We start from the raw sequence: 21242 nt of genomic DNA on the forward strand, positions 1-21242 counted from the left end.
TTTCAACATCAGCTTTGATAAGCATGTTTAATAATCCACTACTTTACAGGACAGTTATTCAAAAGCTGGGCTTCAAGAGAAACATTGAGACTTAAATGCCAGTTTTCCAAAACCCACACCTAAGACCTTGAGACATCAAAAGCCAGCTTTGTTCAGTCTACTGAGAACTGCACAACAATCTCAGAGTTGTGGTTTTGCTAAAAATGGACATTGTTCAGAGGGGAGGGGGTCACTGCCTCCGCACTGCACCGGATCAGCAGCAGCCATTCCCAAATGTGTGCAACACCCAAAGGCAAAGGCAGCACTCAGGTCCATCGGTGTTCCCTGTCACCAGGCCATGACACTCACACCTCCTCCCGTGTGCAATCCTCCCTCCAGAGAGGGAGCGACACTGCTCTTCCCTCCCACCGAACAAGGTGTTACAGACACACACTGGGGGAAAACTCCCTCTTCAAGGAGCAACCCAGACCTCTGCACAACTTCTGGGCTGCACATAAATGCACAGCTTGGTGCTTTCCAGGAAGCACAACACACAGCTGCACAGAAGTACCACTCTCCCCACTACTGACATGACAGGTGAGTGAATATACAACACAAATTAAAAATTAAGTTTTTCCTATTCCCAGGAATAACTTGGGAAGTTTAAATCAAATAAGAAAAAATAGAATTCTATTTATTTCATTTGCTCCTTGGTTTCAGAGAAGTTAAAATAGGTGTCAATACAGACACAGCACTTTTTCTTCCATAGAACAGCAAGTCTGTTGTGGCCATGTAATTCAGAACTGCATTTCATGCCTGTTCCAGCATATTACTGCAAGTCAGTCCAAACCCAAACCTCCAAAGACAGAGGAGGAATCCCTATTTTGGAGAAAATGAAGTTGAAAAAGAAGTCTCCACCTTGCAAGGTTCCTAAGGGGAGAGCAAGGGGGTGGTTTCCATCCTACCCGTGGTGTGAAGGGCTGGTGCTCTCTGCTGTGAGTCCAGTGCTGCCCGTGCAGGACACGGCCAGGTGAGGGGCTGTGCCAGACTGCAAGGCCGACTGTCAGGAACAGCGTACACCAAAAACAACTGTAAAAGTCACCTAGCCTGAGTGCCCAGAGGAATTCACTGTAGGAAAAACAAGACTACAGAAAAGAATCCCAGGCAAGGCGCAGGCCGGGGCCAGCAGACCTCAGTCACCTCCTCAGCGGGTGGGGAAGCCCCCTCGATGGGTCCCTCCACGGCCGCCCCTGAAGCCGCCCCGCTCACCGCGGAAGTTGGTTCTGTTCCTCTCCCTGCCCCTTTCTCCCCGGCCCGCCGAAGTCCCTCCTCTTCCTCCTCCCCTGGGGGCACCCCCGCCCCGGTCGGACTTGGACTTGGGAGGCGGGGACTTGGGCCGCAGCCTCTCGATCTCCTCGGTGCAGCCGGTCAGGTGGGAATTGGGAGCCGTGAAATACGAGGAATACGTTTCCGCGTTGAAGTTGCTGTTTGTGAGGGTGGGTCCCACCGTCAGCCAACCTGGGGAACAAGACCACAGTCAGCAGAAGCAACAACAAACTTCAGGCTGCACTCGAGTGACAGGGAGAAACACTCAGCTACAAATCAGCAGCACTGAACAGAAGGAAAAGTCACCTCTAGACTTGTGGCGAAGTTAAGATTTCAGTTGGGTATTTCTAAGGCCTTATTTTACTTTTTAAAACATTTTTATTACACACGGCTGTGGCAACATTCATGCTGTGCTTTCACAAGCCCCTACCCCTTCTTCCTACTTGTCCTTACACCACAATGTTTAAACCATGTTTTTAAAAAATACCTAAGTTCAACCAGAGTAACCTGACTCTGTGAGATACTGACATAGAAAATACACTGGCAGTTCAGTGAGGACTGAACACATGAACCATGGGTCCTGATCCATGCATTTCTGCATCATGCTAGATGAAGCGCCCATTGTGAGACACTGCATCTTCAGAAACCGGCAACAGCACTAAACTTGCAGGGGTTGAAAATGAGTTGGAGAAAGAAATCACTTTTCTGAGAAGTGTAAACATATGGGAGAAAAGCAATCTCAACTGGATTTTGTTATGCTCACTGATGAATTAAACACATGATGGGCAAAAATATTGGTTAACAAAAAACTCTTTTCTGGAAAAATTACAGCAATTATAGTTGTCATAAACTTTCCAAACAACAGTTCTGTGACTGACACATCTTCATATTTCCTTGGGATCTGCCGTCTGACCTGTGACAGAGATCTGGAAACGTCTTTAGGAGCCCGAAATGATTGTTAGTGTTTGACAGAAGCAGCACGGCCGTTACCTGGTCGAATTGTGCTGTCCCTGCCGAAGAGGTGCAGCCGCCGTCGCCCGAGGCAGAAATGCTCGATGATGTGGAAGATCTCCACGGGTTTCTCGATGTTGCCGATCTCAGGCTCCTCGGTGATGATGAGGTCGATGTCCACGTTGGCGTGGATGAAGTCGCCGTCGGTGCTGCGGCGCACGGTGCCCTTGATGCCCATCAGGCAGTGCTCCTGCAGACACACAGAGCTGGCACCTGCCGCACCCACTGCTGTGCCAGGGGAGCACAGGGGACGGCAAGGGCACTTCTAGCACAGGACATCCCACTCTTAGAGCATAGAAAAGGCTGAAAACATGAACTAGAGCAGAAAAGCTGGAGGTACCAAAGGAGCCATGTGACAACAAAGCAGAGCAGTACTTTAAGCTGAAGCTTGATAAACCACACTATGAGGGGGTAAAACTCAAATCAAGGCTGAAGTCAGATATTTGGACTTCTTCAGCTGCAGAACTTTAGGCTGGAAAGGCTGAGCAATCTCCACAAGGCAAAAGAGAAAAACGTGATGGCAAGAGCAAAGAATGGTTATTAATTATGATTAATACCTGCCTTAGCCTTTTGATCCTAACTTTATATATACAATGATTTTTAAAGTTTTCAGACACACAGTGAAAATAAGATGTACTTTTTCATATTGTACCTCTGTTAATAAAGCAGCCCTCAGAATTCCCCTCAGATTCCTTTCTAGAAGATATCACTGCATAAAACCCACGACCACTATCAACACTGTCAGTGCACTCTCAGGCAGCTCATCAGCATTAGAAGTGTTCTCGAGCTGTAACATGCATTGCTTTCCTTCCTTCCCAACACTGCAGACCAATTTAAGGAGTGATATGTGGCACCCATGAATGAGGAATCACCATGATTGTTCCAGGATGAAAAGAGGCTCCTACATACTCATTTCAGAGCTCTGTTTCTGGCAATATCAAATAAAATCAACGAGCCATGTTCCCCAGGATCAGATACTCTGACTCACTAAGCACCACCAGATGCCTCAGGAAACAGTTGCAGACAAGAGCATGTAATCCTTCCCAAATTTTGGAAAGGGTTTGCAGAGTTAGTGCGTAAACATGAAAGGCACAACATCAGAGCTGTCAAATCTATGCAGATGCTATTGCACTCATGCAACACGGGTTTGGACCTGCAATTTAGCTAAGTGAAAGGCAGAATACTGTTAAGCAAATCATCCCCAGGCCAAGCCTCCTCAGTCTAGTCCTTAGGAGAATTACCCCAAACATTTTACTTCCATACCATGTCACTCACAAATACCTTGGATCCTATGACAGGTGGCAGAGCACTGAGAATCCATGGAGAGATGCCTCAGGCACACAGAACAGAACACATTTGCTGCTCTAAGCACTGGCAAACTCGGCTTGCCAACAGTGTTTGTTTCAGAGCAAACTCACTCCATTTTCAGTGTTTATCACAAACAGTGACCTCAGCCCAACTCTTGCTCCATAAACACAGGAATTCCCCCATACCAGAAACTATTTTTCCTTGCTAAACAAAGACATAAAGTCCCCTCAAATACCTCCTGTGTTAGTTTTAACCTTGCCCTCACGGGCAAACTGCACATATTTGCAATACTATATGCAATAAACACACAATATTTATACTTACAAATATTTATAACTAATACAACACACTTTCAAACAAACTTCAGATTAATGTAAATGCAAGTCAAAGAAAGATTCCAGATATCCTTAAGGGAAGTTTATAGTCCTAACAAGGTCCAGTTTGAGACAGACTTGAGGATATTTAATGCTAACGAATGATCGATGAATGAGGAGAGTCCTGAGGTTCACTGACACTTGAAATGAATAAATTGCCAACCAGCTCTCTGCACACAGTAAAACTGCCAGTTACACTCACATATACCCAAACCAATTATTTGAGTCCAATTTACATTTCTCTAAGTTTCTGAACAACAGACATTTGAGTCACAAACCAGAACACTTTTTTTTCTCTGCACCTCCTTCAATACACATCCTCCACAACGCATCTTAAAAAATGTTTGGTTTAAACCCAGCTGACCCATTCCATCACTTGTGCTATGCAACCGCCTCCAGCAAGGCAGGAGATGCTGTCTGAGCTCTGGCTCCACCAGACTTCTCTCTGGTCCAAGCTCTGGGCACAAACCTGCTCATGTGCTTTTCGAACCAACACCCAATCATCTCTAGTTAATTTTTATTAATAGATTCAGTTAAAAATCTACAGATTTAAAGACTTATTTTGACATTGAATTTAGTCAAATTCTATTGCTAAATTTTGTTCCATAAAATGTGCTTTGCAGAACAGGACTTGGAAGTCCTCCTGGTTGTCTTTCTCACAAGCCTGTCACCAACACCGGGTGTGTCATTAGCACAGAATGAGAGACAGAATGGAAACAGAGGAGGAATGGAGCCAATTCTTTACCTTGGTTCTTTGGAAGACAGCCTTAGGGTCTAGAGTCTTGGTCTTGCCAGGGTTGTTCTTGTTTGTTTTAATCCAGCAAATGTCCTCACATCTTCTGTAACCCCATTTGCGCAGACACTAAATGTTAGAAACAAGTAAAACAATTCACACTGCACAAAAAAATCAAGTGACCTCAACTGAACACTCACTTAGGCCTTGACTTTTCCTACTCAAGGACTGTCCAGCTACTATAAACCTGTCTGTGACCAAACCCAGTTTATCTGGCCAACTTCACACTGAAAAACAGCCAAAGCAAACAGATCAGTAACCACAGGCTGCCCTTAAACAGTTGTCTGTGAATTGTTTTAATGGAAAGCACTGCTCCAACTGAATAATGTTTCAGCACAGCAGGAGCCAACTGGGAATTCTTTGTGCAGTATTCCCAACACAAGCAGCGTTTCCCTGGCATGCAGAATTGTATCTCAATTTATGAAACAGTAGGATCTTTCTCCTAGCATGAATATTTCTGGCAGAAAACTACTGAGACTTCTGCTAAAAAAGTTGTAACTTGGTAACCTGCTCCTCTGTCAACACACACACAACAAAACCAAGACCCCAAGGAATTATGCTTCCTCACACAGTCAATGACTCATCTGGACATTTACAGTATCTAAACAGTTAATGCCATTTAAAAATCACATATCCTGTAACACAGTAACAAAGCATCCCTCAGTAGTTAGGGCTGAGAATTCTATACAGAGAAAAGTCAAAGATAAAAATAAACTCTTAAGCCTGTCCCTGTTAAATTGAATTAAAACAACATCTTACCACTCGGCCGAGATCCAGACCCTCGCCTGAGCCGCACCACAGAAACACAAATGACCTTGGGGCTGCAATTTCTTCAATTTCCAATTTCATGATCTAGTGCAATAAAAGTGTTCCTGAATTAAATACAAATCACCAGTTGTATCAGGAAGAATACTGAGTCTTGAGGCATTGCCACAGAAACCACCAGGATGCAGGGAACTAATTCCTTGTTCTGCTTTGCTTGTGTGCATGACTTTTGCTTTCCCCATTAAACTGCCTTTGTCTCAAGCCGTAAGTTTTCCAGCTTTTACTCTTCCAATTCTCTCCCTGATCACACTGGTGGAGGAGTGAGCCAGAGACTGCCTGGGGCTGGGCTGCTGGCTGGGATGAAACCGTCACAAACAGAAATTCTACCTGTATAAGAAATTTTAGACTTAAAAGACCGATACAAGCCACATGATCTCCTCCTCAAATCTCTGCTTCGTTCTAGCATTCCACTGGCAGCAAAAACATTTAATACAGAATCAAGAGTACTCTGTTTCTTTTCTTCTCTAAGTACGTGCATGAAGGTTGTGAAGATGTTCTAAAAATCTCAGCTTAATTCCTACCACTAAATAGTAAAGACATTCTCTCCATTTTCACATTTAGTAAAAGCAGCCAGAATTCATGAGGACAGTGGTTCAACAATGGCAAATGAGTAACATTCAAGATGAGATAACTTCGGATGCAAAGCATCTGTTAGTCATCACAAGTTGAAAGGATTGATCTCTAACTTGCTAACACATCAAATCAAGATTCATTCAGTGCCATTCCGAGGAAAAATAATGCAGTAGGAGCCATTCTAAGAGGATCTAACTCCAAACTAGGAGGATGAGTCCTGCCTCCAACACTCCAGTATTTCTGTTAGGATGAAATGTTTTTGCCCTGGGCATCACTGCCAGGCACCATTTTTGAATAAATATAAGAGAAAGAATTCCACAAGTGAGGTTACTCTATTTTGTTAAGTTTCTAAGGATTATTACTGGTTTGACCATTAAAATGTCCTACCCAATCAATAATTGGAGAATGGAGGAATGTCAGTAAAGCAAATTAACCTGCACTTTTTACTGGAAGACCAGCATATTAAAAAGCATGCCTTAAGAATCCCAAGAATTTCAAGAAACAAAGGAATATTTTCAACGGACAGCCAAAAATGAAACAGAAAGCTTAGTGAAGGTAAGGGCAGAGAGAACCCAGTTTTCTCTTTAGGTTCAAGTTTTCAGCCAGGCTCAGAGAGAACACAAAGTTGTATTTACTAAATTAAATGCTATTTGATGTTCTTCACAGCAAAAAAAGGTACTCACATCATCCCAGGTCCAGCATTTTTCATTGGCAGTAATGCCAGTCTCTCGGTAATATTCTTCCAATGGTGGCTCCAGCAGAATCACATCAAATTTGGACTTCAGTTCCCTAATATCAAAGGCTTCCAAGTCTGCTTGCAAATACCTGTTTAAACAGAAGATGCCAGACTGCTTGGACAAGGTTCAAGAGTGGCCTGAGAACCACACTCCACACAGCACTTCTGTGCAGCCAGCTAAGAGCAGGGTCTCCTGGGTGGCCTGTACATCTCAAAGGCTCAAAATCCAGAGGAGAACCATTACACACCCTCACTTAATCGAGGCTGGATGCTACTGCAGTGTGTTTTTTAAGCAGTCTTAATAAACAGTTTTTAGGATTCTAACTTGGCAAGCAGGAAACAGATGCCCACGCAGGCTGTACAACAATATCTAGTGCAGACTCACTGCACTTTCTGTACACCCGTGGGCTATAATAGGAGGAAACATAAACATTTAAGAAGCAAACACTCGTTGCCTGGCTAACTGGCAAAGTGGCATATTTCTACAATTATTCCAAAGATTCTAAATACTGTTACTTTTTCTACAGTATACATGTATTTCTCTATTCCTGTACCAGGGAGAATTCCCCACCCCCCACTGATTCTATTAAATACCTGCTCACACACGCTCTTATGACTCTCCTTCACACCTGCACACCACTCACTGCTCTACCACTGTCCAAAAATTACACTGCCCTCCCCTAAATTCCTTAGTAAAATTCTGCCCTCCCCTAAATTCAAATAAAATTACACTGCCCTCCCCTAAATTCCTTTAACCTCAGTAAAGCTGATCAGCAGACCACCACGTTCCCCTTCCCAAAAGGTGTGTGGAAGAGATCCATCTGTGTACTTGGTGCTGTCAGAAGGCAGCATGTGATTACTGCTTTTCCCCCATTATACTTTATGACCAAAGCATGCCTAGCTTAAAAGAGCAGCTTGAGTTCTGCATTTTGCACGCAGTTGTTCAGACAACTATTTCATGGGGTTTATGTGACTCTCATTAAATAAGGTGGATTTTTGTGGTACAGATTAAGACTACTGCACATGGCAAGCATAAGGTTCAGAGAGGCCTGAATCCCTGGAGCAACACGCTGCACACTGAGGCTGTGTCTGACATTCAGCAAAAACTCCAAGGTAATTCCAAGTCAATAAGGACAAACGACTTCCAGTCAGCCTAAACATTTTTGTCCTCAACTCCAAAGTAACGTGATTGATGGAGACTGAGATAACAGCTGAACACTACACAAAAACCAGCTGCTACAAGAAAAGCTATGGTTATATTAAGAGGCCAATTTTTAGAAGTTCTTCTTGTTATCATAAACCACATGAAAACATGAGATTCACCACCATATGATACTCTTTTAGTTCCCCAATTAAAGCCCACAGCCAAATCAGTTGACAATTTGGTCTTAAAAAAATCAAAGCTTTAGAGACTATAAATAAACACACATTGGAAAGAAAATCTAGTTTATACACTGTATCAAACATCTAGATTAAACTAACAAAACCAGAGTGATCTTATTCTTCTATGCTTCAATTGATTCATTTGTATACACAAACAAAAAGAGAAAATGTAAACTCTAAGCAGGTGCTGAAGATAGAGATTTGCAAAGCAGACAGCTAACTTCAAACAGGTCTGGAGAAGAAAGGCATTTTCCACAAGAACACTTACATGGGAGGAGTGTTAGATTTAGATATCAGCTCATCCTTCAATCTGATGAGCTCTCTAAGTTTTGGATATTCTTCAAACCTATCTGCTAAGCCTAAGAAGAAGAAAACATGAAGTTAACAACTACTTAACAGAGTAAATCTCTATCAATTAAGCATTGTCCAGTATTCTGAATAGGCCCAAATGTTAATACTTAGTCTGATTTTAATTTTTGACAAAGCAAACCCTTTAAAGCAGTTTCTCCTTCAGTACTTCACAAAAGCCTTCTGCCCTCACCCAGCTCATCAGGGCTGTTACTGATGCAGTGTCTATGCTCCGATCTTCTCCAGAGCACTACAGTGGATCAGAAATTCACAACTCCAGTTACCAGAAGGAAACAACCTTTCACTTAAACTGGAAGTGCCAGGATGATGAAAGATGTTATTTTGGTTTTAGCCCATCCATAAATTTCTATAAAGATCTAATTAACATTAATTCACAGCATAGTCTGTGTAATCTTTGATGACTGTTTCCAAGGTGGCAGCTGGGGCTCCCTGAGGCAACCCTTACACTGAGATTTGGTGTTGTGGTGGCAGTCATGAAGATCTGAACACATGTTCCTACATGTAGCTTTATAATGTCAATTTTCCAACCCTTCATGTGTACAGAATGCAAAGGAGAGAACCCTCATTAGATCTTTTGCAGCAAATACTGTAAAAAGGAAAACATACTTTCAAGTATATTTCATTCTCCCTTAGAGACAATGGGTTTGCTAGTGCCAGCAGCAGGTTCAGCATAAACCAACAAGGTACCAGTTCTGCTTCCCAAGCAGTATCACTTCAACTTCAGTAGGAGTTATTTAGAAGGCTTCATGTTCATTTAAAAGTACAACTTGGAATGATAATAAAATGGGGGAAAAACCTTACCCAAACTCACAAACACTTCATCTCTCTCCTTAATTTAATTCAAACTTCTTAAGTCCCAATCCAAGGAATGCAATGATAAAAGCAAAGTTCTCGGTGTCTAACCTTTATTATCTCTTGCTACTCGTGCATAAAACACCTAACAGTTATTTTCACCCTTTTCCTCACATATGTAACAGCTCAAAGCTACTGCTGCATTCTCCTGATTTCCACCACTGTGATGCTTCCAGCCCATGTGAGTCCAATACCCCTGGGCAGCAGCAGCTAGGCAACAGATGCAAAAGAATTTTCAATCAAAATCCCTCAAACTAACCAAACCCAGATCCACGTGCCTCTCCCTCTTTTCCAACAGCAACATCAAAAAGATACAGCTGGGTGTTCTAGAACCACTTGTTTTTCTTTGGGCCACCTGCACTAACTTGTAGCACCTCAGCAGAGATGTGATCATGGGGTACAAAACGTGTGCTCACCAATGTGCAGCTGACACAGCTCAGCCCTGTTAAAGGCTCTGGCCCAGCTGCTGCCGTGTTCATCTCCACACCAACACCTGCAGAAGTGTTCACCCCGTCCCTTCCCTGAAATCCTTACACAGCAGAGAACTCATGACACACTACAGGGGCTGCTGCTTCTCTGTACTCATTTCCAAGAAGAGTGTAGAACTACCTCAAGTGCTTTTAAGATAAAGATCCAATTGAACTGATTTTTTCTTAAAAACCATCCAGATGTGTTTCACAGAACCATTCACAAAATAATAGAGAATAAAAAACTACAAGCCTCTGGAGGCAAACCAAACCTCTTTGGGCTGCTGCCTAAAAACACAATCCCCTTGCCCTGGCAATCTCACACTTGATAAAATACAGAGAACTGTTGCATAAAACTGCAGAGGGAGATGTCCTGCTCCTTTTAGAAACCAAATGCTAGGCACCTATTCTGGGAAACAGGACCAAATCATGCCTTAGGTTTAGCAAGTTTAAATTCAGGCCCAGTGTAGCATCATTTCAGTCATAAGTTATGTCTGGATACATGTAAACTTGAAAAGCAGCATCCTCTAAACCTGGGCATTCTAATGAGCTGTCAGCAGTTACCTAATTTAACTGGGAAACATGATCCATATTGCTTCCTGACTTAAATGTCAGTATTTCCCATACTTTACATGCTTAAGAGGCAATACAGCCCTGTATACAGGTGAACTGTAAACCTCCAGAGGTTTCAAGACCTCCTCATTAAACTCATCTACTTTCTGGAATCAAAAGAGCTTAAGTTGGAAAAAAAAATCCTCCTGGTGAAATACTTTCAAGTAAAACCAAGGATAAGAACAGTCTTGATAATAATGACCTCCTAAGTAAGTGAGAACAAAAACATTCATATAGATCTCTATACTGATATGTATGCACACTGAGAAAAACTAGGGAAAGATTGTCTATCTGCACTTCCCAGAAACTGTAAGGAATTAAAAAAGGAGAAGAAAAAGAAGTGCTGTTGAATCAAATAAGTCATGTTCAAACAGTTTCTGGCTGTGACATACCAACGTCTCTGATGAAGTTCTGGGGCCTGTGTCCTGTATCCACAAAGTGCTGGCAGTAATCGTTGTGTGGATTTAGGCTCTGAGTGCCCTGGAGAACAGGAAGAAGTTCAGTGAGAGCAACAGGAGATAAGTGGACATGCACAGGCACATTGTACGTGTTACTATGATAAATGAGAAAGGAGCAGATTATTCCAGCATGCCTTTTTAAGTTCCACTGGTCAAGACCATCCTTTCAGTTCCAAACCAGGCCCACCACTGCTGCAGCTCACTGAGAGCTGCCTCAGAGCAATGCAAACCCCAGTTACGGTCAGATCTGTCACAGGCAGCTTCTGTACCTGTGAGTTCCAAGCCACTACTTCAGCCTTTAAAGCTCTATTTCAGATCCCACCAGCTGCACAAACAGTTTAACACAACAAGCTCTGACTACACTTCCAATTGCAGAAGCAGCTCACCTTAAGAAAGGTACTGGAATCTTTGTAAATCTCTTCTTCATAGGGCAGGTTTTCTTCATCTTGCTGCAGCTCTACTTCATCCTTGGAAATAAAGCAGGTATTACAAGTGTGCATACAAGATCGAGCTGTTTCTGTCCTCAAGAAGCAGAATCATAACAAGAAGGGGACTGTCTACAAACAGCAAATCCAGCTCCAGTGTTAGAGTGGGAAAAAAATTACCTATTCCCCAAAAAGTCTGCACCTCTCTGACTAACGAGGAGAGTGTTACTGGGAAAGGGCTCTAAAAGAAGAAAAAAAATAAGAACCCCTTAATTTCTAGCCCCTGACCGTGCTTTACGAGGTGCAGAGCTTCACAATTATGTCCCACAAAACTTTCACTCTTCGGATTCAAAGTATATATTTTGTTGAAGTTCTTCTGCAGCAGAACTTCGGAGCACTTATATCCATACAATAATATCTTATTTTCCAGCCTTAGTGAAGTCCACACTTGGCAGAAACAGGTCATGGTACAAGTCAGTATTTCATCTGGACTGTCCTTAGATGTCATCTTTAACATTCCTATTCTGTAGCCCCAAAATTTACATTAAAACTATCTGGAGAGCCACCAACTGTTCATTCAACAGGTTTCTGGGATTCAGAGATCTGTTACACTGATGTACTCTGAACATCCAACACAGAACTGAGAGAGAACAGAAACTCACAGAGACTCACTTCACATCACTTTCTGCCTTTCCACTGACCCTGGATCAACCCCGTATATACATTTATAAAACACAGAAGTACAACTGAAGAGCTACTAATTGATATCATCGATCATATTATTACAGCTGTATTTACCCTATGCTACATAAATTGTGTGAATGCAGAATAAAAAATTAACTGTTGTCCCTCCCAATTTTGACCCCTCTAAATGTCAAAATCTTTGAGTAAGCTTCTGTTATTTCCACTGTGGAGGTTTGAACCAACTTCTGAAATGCCTGATGTGATAAACAGGTCACAGCTTCCCCTTCCCTATTCAGGTGATGAACTTAAGAGATACACACTCCTTTTTTCTTGTCTGTTTAACCAGATCAAAAAAAGAGATTACTATAAGAAACAGCAGGAGTGTTTGCAAGGAAAAGAAATGCACAGACAAGCAGCAGCAAGTGTTATTCAGGCCAAAAAAAAAAGCTGAAAGCTTGAGTTTTACTAAAAACTGCTTATGCCATCATAAGTTACACCTGTTCCCCTCTTCCATCTTTGTCTAAATGTTGTCCTCCTGATGATAAGCACCAGTTAGATACCTGAGTCATCCCAGTTCTCTTTTTGCCTTCATAAGTGATTTAAGAAGAGTCTTGTGGCCACAAACAAAAGCCCACACCGCCAACTTTCAAAGGGAAAGGTCACAGTCACAGCAGTAACACAAGACTCTTGAACACCAGGTTCTTGTACATTAATTATCCTTGTTTTCCAAAGCATCTGCTACAGAGTTGCTGAGTTTGGGAAATAGAAACTCACAATATTCAAACCCAGTTTTTTTCATATGACTGGACATACATGTAATCCATGGTTCAACCAAGCAGGCTTTCTTCAGCCTCCACAACAATGGCAGGGAAGCGTGCCCAGCCCACAGGCCTCTGCTTGCACAAATGAACTAAACAGGGCAGTCTCAAATTAGGCTGGCAGACAGCAAAATAAATCACAAGTGGTTTTGTACTCCACACAAAGTGAAAACTCCACAAACCAGACACTCACACAGGTTCAAACAATGCAGTCAGATCACCTGGGGAAGGCAACAGGTGGAAGGTGAAAAGCCTCACAGAGGCAGCAGAGACTCTAATCCCATTAGAGGGCACTTCCAAATACAGAGCACAGAGCTCAACTAACCCTGGGACAGCTGTTACAATTCCACAACAAAAGAGTATTTTAGGAGTTCTCCAAAACCACAACTCAACTTTCTGGCTTTAAAATATCCATTATTCATTTTTCCAATAGTGCATCTCTTCCCTATCAGCCACCCCCCAAGGCTGCAAGGCAGAGCCAGGCTCCAAGGCTGGAGTCAAGCTGCCAGACTGGAGTCAGTGCTGCCCTTTGTTCTCTCATCACCCTGTCTTATGAAGAACCACCATTATAAATTCACATTTATTCTACAGAAAACCAAAAACCAGACACACAAATAATAACAAAAAACTCCAAAATTAAAACACATCACTTTTTTTTTTTTGTATCAGATGTTCCTACATGGCTAAGAAAAGTAAAATACTTCACCTTTGATCTCAAAAACTGCTCTCACACAGGTTTGAGGGTACGTTCATTTCCAACAAATCTGAACCCAGGGCATAAAAGTTTTTAATCATTTCAGATGATTTACCTGACCCCATCACATAGAAGCCAACACTGCAAGTCAGGGGTATAGACACAAGTCCCTTCACATCAGAAATACCTCTGATTTTCTGAACAAAACTGGCAAATTCGCAGAACTTGTCCACAACACTACTAGTTAAGTCTATTATTGCTTTTGTCTAAGTTGCATTAAACACAATACAATAGGGCTTGACACCTTAAAGATCCAGATTTTTTTTGTGAGTTCATTTTACAAGGCTAAATTTAAGCAGGCTCAGTGAGCTCAGGAAAAAGTTACATAAATGCAGATGGAATTTTACTGTTCTTATTTCCTTGCCAATAGGGAATTAGCAATGCCTGCAGGAAACAGCTGATGACTCTACTATAGATGTTCTACTCTGGGGTTTCAAGTTTCTTAAGTCTGTTCATCTGCTCGACTGAATTTTGTCTGATCTACTGTTATTAAAATATTCTTCCATTTTAACAATATAGAAAAAGTCTGGCCACTTGCAAGTGTTCACAGCTCACCCCAGGGCAAGCCTTCTCCACGATGATTAAGAAAATCTTAATGATAAGATTCATGTACTCTGCCAGCCCAAGTGACTTCTCTATGTACACTTTACAGGTAATTAAAATTTAGTTCTTTAACCATGTACTTGGTGAAGAAGTAAAATTAATTTATATCAACTGATCACTAATGCAAGTATAAAACCCTGCTTCACAAACACCCTTCTACCTCATGGTGACAATTTCTTTACTAAACAGGGTGTACAGACTAACACTTATCATATTAAAAATAATGTCTGTCCCTTTACAGAGAGACTTTCAAAATCAATCATCAAAAACCATCCTGTCATACACTAACTTTCTGGTTTAGTCAGATAAAAGATAGACACTATTACTGCAAGATTTACAAACCTGAACACAAATGTAACATGACAAAGGCTTTGCATTTAAAAAATTACTATTTCAAGCATCTAAGAGAACAGCAGACACTGCACTGTTTCATAAATACACTGACATTGATTTAACCAAACGAACAAGGTTATTAGGACATGGATAAAAGGGAGGAGGACATACACTGCAATCAGATCCCAAAGCAAATCATAAAGACAGCTGTATCATAATCATGCCTTTGTTTAAGCTCTTTCTATCTCTCATCTTGGCCAAAACATCACATTAGGAGAAAGCTGTCAAACAGCTTTGGGATGAGCATTTGATAAGTGAAGGGCATCAGAGTTTGACACTTCAATGACCATGGAGGCATTTTCAACCTAACTCTTCCTGGACATTTTGGACACTTAACATCCCAAAGCAAGCCTCTTACTTCCAATTCCCTTCGAATCCCTTGTTTCTTCCACTCATGCAGAAGTGCATTCCTTGGCACTGCACAGAGGGGTCAGAAGACACTCTCAGCCTCCCTTGTCTCATCCCATGGCCTGTGCCTGCTGCTGACTGCAGCCTTTCCTTTTGACACAATGAAATCCTGGTCAAGGTTCTTTCCGTGTGTACCCAAGCACACACAACATTTTACCACTTCTTCCCACAGCCAGCCACGGCTCAGTGCTGTTCTCTGTGAGCACTTACACCTAGGCCTGCTTCCTCTGAGGAGCAGCACTAATTAAGGCTCCACACACTGGGGTTTGGTGAGTGTACAGTTCAATGCACCTATGTCACACCTGAGGTGAGCCATGCAGCATCTGTGTTCTCTCCCTTACATTTCTGCAGTGGAAGGCATCAAGGGAGATGCCACTGTGGAACACACACACTAAAGGATATATACACATCACGTTTATTTTAATATACACACACATTTTCTAAGTACCTCTGGGACACAGCATCAGAGAAAAGTAATTTCTTCTGCTTTTTCTTACCTTATATTCTTCAATCTCTTCCTCATCAGCTTCTCCCTCATCTGGATATTTACGTTTTGCATTTGGTGCAGAAGTATCATAAGCAGCCCTATGAAGAGCCCAAAATCCTCATAAGAAAATTTCTGTCTCCAAAGAAAAATGTTCAGGAATCTTTAATAATATGCCTTGACTGCATGTTACAAATCTGAAACTATTTCAAAATATCATCCGTGAAAAGCTATTCCTCTCTCAGTAGATGTGAGTTCAGCACAACTTATTAAAAACAGAACTCTTGAAAAGAGTAAGCCCCTTGCCTCTGTCATGTTTCTGCTCTCAAAAGTACAGCTTATTTTAACCAATGCAGTATATCTACAGAATTAAGCTCATTCTCTTCCATTTCTCATTTTTCTGTTCTAAAAGGTACAGCTTGTTTTATGCCAAAGAAGTCTGTCTACAGAACTACACGTGAGAAATGATAAGCAGTAGCTGCACTGTCCTAGGCATACCCGTAGTTTCATAAGAACTTTCGAACTGAACTGCCCTGAACTGTGCTTTGCAAAAGCATAAAGGCTCTGGGACACAAGCAGACGGCCCCTTCTAAATTCAGATCTGTTTTCCTACACGGTAGCTTTTTAACACCAGAAAAAAAAGTCAGCCTGTATTTCCAAGCGGATCTTAGAAGGGAATAACTAGACCCTCCTCGCCTTAGCCAAGGCTCTGACTTGACTAATTACTGGGTTTTCTTTCACCGAGTGCAGTTTCCTGGGCCTGTACTCGTGTATGAGTTTTGCACAGCCAGCGCGCTCCGATACCGACCTGCAGGTCTCCCTGGTTTCCGCGATCTCCCGCTGCTCATCCTTGCTGTTGAGCACGGCGCCGATGCTGTCGGCGTTCTCGGCCCCGAGCTGCACAGCGGGAAACACAAAGTCACGCCTCGGCCAGCCCAGCCCAGCCCATCCCAGCTCAGCCCGGCCCGGCCCGGCCCAGCCCGGCCCGGCCCGCACACCGCCGCAGGTCCCCGCCCCCGCCGTGCCCTGGCTGTTCCCGGCCGTACCTGCTGCGCCAGGAGCTGCCGGCGGAGCTTCTGCCGCTCACGGATCTCCTGCAGCCGGCTGTTCATGGCCCGCTCCGACCCCGCTCCCGCCGCCGCCGTCACTTCCCGCCCGGGCGTCACTTCCGTGCCGCGCAATTCCCGCAGGGAAATGCCGGCCCCGCCACGCCGCCCGTTCCCGCGGGATGCGGACGCTGTTCCAGTGTAGATGTGAAGTTCACGTTCACTCAGCCGCTGCAGGACCACCCCTAAGGCGACACCCGGCTCAGGCCGTGTCACAGCTGCGACCCCTTAAGCACCTGCTCAGTCTAAAGTACATCCTTTATTAACAAGTCTAATACCCAGTATTCGTAGGTGAACCTTCATGTTTTGCTTTCATCTTCTGATCCTTTGGAAACTTCCGCTGTGAGAGAAGAGAATCTTTGAAACTCTTTACACCTGATTTTTGGTGTCTTTCCCGCTTCCTCCTGTCTCCCCTCTCCTCTGTACTATCTGTCTGGGAATGTATCTAATCCAGATTTTACGCTTTCTGAGAACTACTCAGAACGCGGTGAAAAATGAAGTTGGAAATAAAGGCGTGCAATAAACGTCAGTTCCCTCCTGTCTCACAAATGGAAACATTACAAATCATCCCGCGGTTATAATTAATGCTGATGTTCGCTCTCCTCACACGGACAAACTCTTCCCGTAGCTGCCAGACCCTGCGATGTGGCAGCAAGAGCTGAGAGGTGACACTCAGCTCCCTGCTGGACACAGCGTGCTGTTCCTCTGCCTGTTTCTGAGTGCCAGATAATGACACACTTGAGTGATACAAGATGTTATTCTCTTTTTGAATGTGGTAAATATTGTGTACACGACAATGACACTATGCAGGTCACACAGTCACACTGAAAACTGAGAAAGATGCATGAGGAGAAGCAAGTGAAAGAAGTGCAGACTAATACAAAAAGAAACTATTTCCAGCTACTCACATTTCTCAGTGATAGAATATCCTAGAAATATGATGGAGTTTTTGAAATGTTAAAACCCTACCATACCAAAAGTTGTTTTTTTATCTCTTTAGGGAATACATTATTAGTTCTACTGTCCTATCTATGGAAATGTTATGGGAAAAGAAATGCTCAGTAGCTGTCTCATGCTACTGTACACTGCTTTGATATTGTTGGCTGTAATGAATACAGTAGAAGTCTCTGCACAGTAACAAAATCACTTCCTCCTGGATGTGATCTGATGAGGTTTGTGGGAGCCTGCACTCCATTTTTAGAACTGGTTGCTAAGATGAGCTGATCTTTACAAACATTAGTGGCTATGAATATGTTCTGCTGCACTCTTTCCAAACAAAAAAGTTGTATTTTTGCAGAATGCTCCGTGCCTTTCTTCCCTGTGCACACTGTGGTTTCAGCTCTCCAAGCCTTACATCCAGCCTGTGTTTCTGTGAAGGTAAGTATCAGACCACATCCTCACTGGTCTAATGGTGACTAAGGACTTTGTGGAACTGCCATCGACTCTGATCCATTATCCAGACTTTTCCCTTCATATTTATGATGCCAATTTTTTCCTCATCCTGTTTTTATTTAGCTGATTATCCCGAGTAATGATTATCCCATTACCTTTCACTTGTCTTTACTGACATGCATTAAATCTTTTTAATTATTTCAATTGTTGTGATAATTTTTAAAATCATATCCCTCCCTCCAGCCTACTTGTATCTACTTCCAACGTCAGGTGATTGTGCAATAAGCAGACATTCTCTGCCACTTTTTTTTCACCATTTACGGCATTATAAAGTATTTATAAAACACAAACAATGACACAATTCCACACCCATCTGGGAGTTGTGTTACACTGACATATATACAAGTTTACACTACTCCATTTAGCAAAAAACTGCTACTTATTTTGTGTCAGTAGAAATTATTGTAAAAGTTACACAGAATTAGACCCAAACTGCTTAATTTAGCACTGTTCTCTCACTTTAATTGCTCTTCACGTCACAAAACTCAAACTACATTGTGCCCTATTAGATGCTAAATAAATTCATAAATTAAAAACACCAAATGGATCAAGTAGATGAAATGAGAAAGTTTATCTCTTAACTCGAAACAGATGATTAGAAAAACAGAAAATATAAGAATATTTTATAATAGAAAAACAGATGTTAGCATGGACTAACATCACACTCTTCTTATTTCATGTCCCTTTCCCCATGCTTTCAATGGAGTACCTAGATCTACCTCTTCAGATGTCTTTACAAATTGTTACCTCAATCTTGGAGCCTCTTGAGCAAGTGACACTATTTCCCAACACCCAGTATCACCACGGCGGCTGCGCTCGCGTTTTCCATCCCTGCCTTAGGCTGTGCCCGCACCAGAAGGCAAAGCTGCCTTAAGAGCTGATGGCAAAAACCCTACAGCCATGAATGGGTACAAACTCACTGCAGCAGCTCCAATTTGGTTTCAAAATCGATTGGAAGTAACTAAGTAGCAGCAGAATGTCTATCAGGAGAGTAGTGCCTGTCCTTAGTAAGCCCACAAGCATCCAGCCAAAACAGAGCCTTCATAAACACGCTGCCGCAGGCTGTGGATAATTTGGCCGGCATGTGCTGCGATTTCACACTTCATCTAGATCGAATTGCATCGCCACTCGATCCAGCCTTGGACGCGTCCTTTGTGACGGACACAGAGCCTCGATGCTGGAGCTGCTGCCCCTGCACCAACTGATCGTACTTGGATGTGACAGAAATTTCCAAAGAGATTCTATAATTCCTTTGCTTTTGAATGGCATTGTATTTCATTCTACTTTGTCAGCAAGAATAAGTGACTTGCACACAAAAGTTTAAAAAAATTATAAAATATTTCTAATTCCCCTACATGGAAGAGAGTTAGTTTCTTAAATGGCCTGAACTAAAGATTTTTCTGGCTTCCTCAAGCAGTATCCAACATTGCTGGAAGAAAACCAGCAGGATTTGAGCAAAATTAGAGAAGATTTTCTCTAAAAATCTCTAATTCTCTAAAAAAAAGAAGAACTTTCTTTTGCTGAAAAACGTGGATGGGTCAAGAGAGAGTTTTAAGATCTTGCACTGGATTTGTGTAACTGCTGGGAATAAAATAATTTCTGCTTTTTCAAATTCCTCTGATCAATATGTTTTGTTCTGGAAATGTCACAAACTACCACAATTATAGTCTACATTCTTAATTCAAGATATCATATTTACAGCTGTTCAGACTTGACATTAGGAAGCATTTTTTTGTGAGAGGGTGGTCAAACAATGAGCAGGCTCCCTGGAGAGGGGATCAATGCCCCAGGCAACCTATCAGTGTTTTAGAGGTGTTTGGACAATGCCCTTAACAACAGCCTTTAACCTGTGGTCAGCCCTGAGGTACTCAGGCAGTTGGACCACATGTTGTGATCTACTTTATTCTATTCTTCAAATTCCGTGAGTTAATTTGTATTGCAAAAGATAAGATTTGGCCTTTTTACATTTCTTCCCTCAAGTCCCACTTCATTTGGAGATCAAGCAATACCGGCTTCTCCAACACATTCAGCGAATGCTTTTCAACAGAAGTGTCTGTGTGTATGCCTTAAAATACAGCATGTGAAGAGAGGGTGGAGTGCAGCTTTATGTTGCATTGCATCCAGCCTTGTATTGACTCCTTTTCACTGACATTGCTCCCTTAGTGAGGCAGGAGCAAATCTCTGGTAATTACACAATTCAATGATATTATTTGTTCTACCACTGAGATGAATTTGATCTGCTCAGGGACAGTACAGATCTAATGACATGACATCTCTTGGTTTTACTGTTACAAACCAAAACATCGAAGTGTCAATTGGTGATGCTTTCAATAACAGAGAGCCATATTTCCATAAATCTCAGTGTTCACCGACTTACAGACTTAACTCTACAAGCACTGAGGTCAAAGGTATTATGTATCACTTCGCTGCTTTCCCTATGTTTTTCACACAATACATTAAAATTATACTGCCAGTTTTATCTTACAACCATAATCTATGTCCCACCATGCTTACAAAACAAGCCCATTCATTTTTATGTTTACATGAGGTACTGGTGCACGTGCTGTGTGTCAGAGCTGCTTTGTGCTGACTGGCAGTGAAGGAGAATGAACGATACTGTGACAGGATATGGCAGCTTTGTACACTGAAAACCTCCTGTGTCTGATGTCTCTGTATTCCAGGAATCTCATCCTTTTGAGTTTCCATAATACCTGACCTACTTTGTTTGTGACGTTTGTGCTTTAGTTTTCAGCATTATTTAGTGTCTCCTGACTACCTCTATAGCTAAGTAAATAGGGTATTTTCCATCAGCATATTATTTGTACAAAGTATTTTAAAATATAGCCCTGAATTTATTGTTTATCTTCTTGTTACTCCACAACATGGCTTGTAAATCTTCAAGAAAGGAGTTTTTCTGTTTTCCACTCTTCCTGGATCTTAGGAAATTCAGAGAGAAATTCAGGAAGAAAAACCCACACATACAAAAAAAAAAAGTGGCCCCATGGACTACACATCATTGGAATAATTTCCCCAGGGAAGTGGTGAATTT

At 42.3% G+C, this 21242-nt stretch overlaps 1 protein-coding gene across 1 annotated transcript; it reads right to left on the minus strand.

Moving 5' to 3' along the window:
* METTL14 (methyltransferase 14, N6-adenosine-methyltransferase non-catalytic subunit) lies at positions 1–16801 on the minus strand. Its single transcript, XM_014887937.2, has 11 exons — positions 16682–16801; positions 16444–16532; positions 15649–15736; positions 11453–11533; positions 11001–11088; positions 8577–8667; positions 6873–7014; positions 5551–5643; positions 4744–4860; positions 2296–2506; positions 1–1497 (listed from the first exon to the last, which is right to left on the minus strand). Exons 1-11 carry the CDS (start codon positions 16745–16747, stop codon positions 1184–1186), a joined length of 1380 nt encoding a protein of 459 aa, XP_014743423.1. The 5' UTR covers positions 16748–16801; the 3' UTR covers positions 1–1183.
* Positions 16802–21242: the final 4441 nt, after the last annotated feature.

This window comes from Sturnus vulgaris, chromosome 4 (assembly GCF_052056855.1).
Source record: "Sturnus vulgaris isolate bStuVul1 chromosome 4, bStuVul1.hap1, whole genome shotgun sequence".
Taxonomy (NCBI): Eukaryota; Metazoa; Chordata; class Aves; order Passeriformes; family Sturnidae; genus Sturnus; species Sturnus vulgaris.